This window comes from Bidens hawaiensis, unplaced genomic scaffold (genome assembly GCF_021521415.1).
Source record: "Bidens hawaiensis isolate Kalapana, Puna unplaced genomic scaffold, B.hawaiensis_p1.1 tig00020327_1, whole genome shotgun sequence".
In the NCBI taxonomy this organism is placed as follows: Eukaryota; Viridiplantae; Streptophyta; class Magnoliopsida; order Asterales; family Asteraceae; genus Bidens; species Bidens hawaiensis.
Window position 1 is genome coordinate 230,075 of NW_027493090.1, and position 1,483 is coordinate 231,557.

At 37.4% G+C, this 1,483-nt stretch overlaps 1 protein-coding gene across 1 annotated transcript; it reads left to right on the forward strand.

The window, feature by feature from the left end:
- The first annotated feature begins 255 nt into the window (after window positions 1–255).
- Window positions 256–633, forward strand: LOC143560375 (uncharacterized). The gene has a single exon (XM_077048687.1). The coding sequence runs from the start codon at window positions 256–258 to the stop codon at window positions 631–633; it is 378 nt and encodes a 125-aa protein (XP_076904802.1).
- The last annotated feature ends 850 nt before the right edge of the window (window positions 634–1,483 follow it).

The following is a 1,483-nucleotide window of genomic DNA, read 5'->3' on the forward strand; positions in this document are numbered from 1 at the left end:
GGTTTGTAATTAAACAAGTAATATTTTGTAAAGTTAAAACGGGTATTTTATAACCCCGTCTTTTGTAATGTAAATATAATATTTTAATCCACATAAATATAAGACTTCCGCTTTTAATACCGTAACTCTGATTTATTTACAAATGTGATACCAACATATGCGTCACACGCCTAGGCCGTGGTCTGGGGTTTGACAAGCAGAGAGGGTTATAGAAAACGTCTACATACCCTTATAGTTGAATTCGAAGGAACGAAGATGAAGGATTCCGAGTCTATAGATGATTATTCCAGGAGATTATCCGGTTTAGCGACTAAATTTGCAACACTTGGTTCCTCCATAGATGAAACAAGATTGGTAAGAAAGTTTTTAAATGGTATGCCAAAAAGATTCATAAATATTATAGCTTCTATCGAGCAGATGGTAGATCTCAATACACTCAAGTTTGAAGAAATAGTTGGACGTCTTAAAGCTTTTGAAGATCGTGTGAATAGTGTTGAAGATGAACCCGATAGCCATGGATATTTATTGTTCAATAGGGCTAAGGACGGAAAGTTTAAAGGGAAGGGCAAAGGAGAATCTGAAAAATCGCATGATGACTCAAAAGGTGACCGAAACAAAGAAGGTAATTCGTGAAAGAAAAGGGATTACTCAGGGGTTCAATGCTTTCGTTTTGGTGAAACTGTTGTTGGGCAAGTTCGTTTTGGTGATAGTTCGTGTCAAAATCAAGGGAAAATGTTTCATTACAATTATTTGTGTTGATGATGTCGAAAGAATTATCTCAAATGTTTATTTTATCCCGAACTTAACGAGCAATATTTTAAGTTTGGGACAAGCACCCGAATATGGGTGCTGTGACATTCGTCAATTTCGGGTTCTATTTGTATTCGTTTGTGTATTCGTTTATCACGTAAACCGACCCGATTTATATTCTGAACATTCAAATATATAAAATCTTGGATTTCATGTCACTAAATCATTCCCACATGTTCAATATGAAAAACCCTTTTTACGGATTCGAAAACGCTTTTAAAACGAGCAAATTGCATCAAAAACGAACTTCCGGGACGCGTAACGAACCACGCAAGACGAGCTGACCAACCCCACCCCTAGGGGGCGCCACGCCGCGTGGCCACCAAGGGGCAGGGGTCGCGCGTGGCGGCCTCAGGACTGCAAGTATATTTGTTTGTTGTTGTGTGTGATTTATATCACTTTACCCAATCCGAATTTTCTACCCATTATACCTCTTACTTATCCTCTCAACCTTATCCCCTATTATCAAGACCCTTTCCTTCATTCATCCTTGCTCTCACTTCATCTTTACTCCAAATTCTCTCTCAATTTTTAAGATTCAAAGGTTGTTCTTCATATTCTAAGTAGTTGACTTCTCAAGTCAAACTAACCTTAATCTTTCATTCTACTTGTTCATATAGTATTACTAACACTTGATTATGGTGGTACAACATATATATAATATAATACCCCT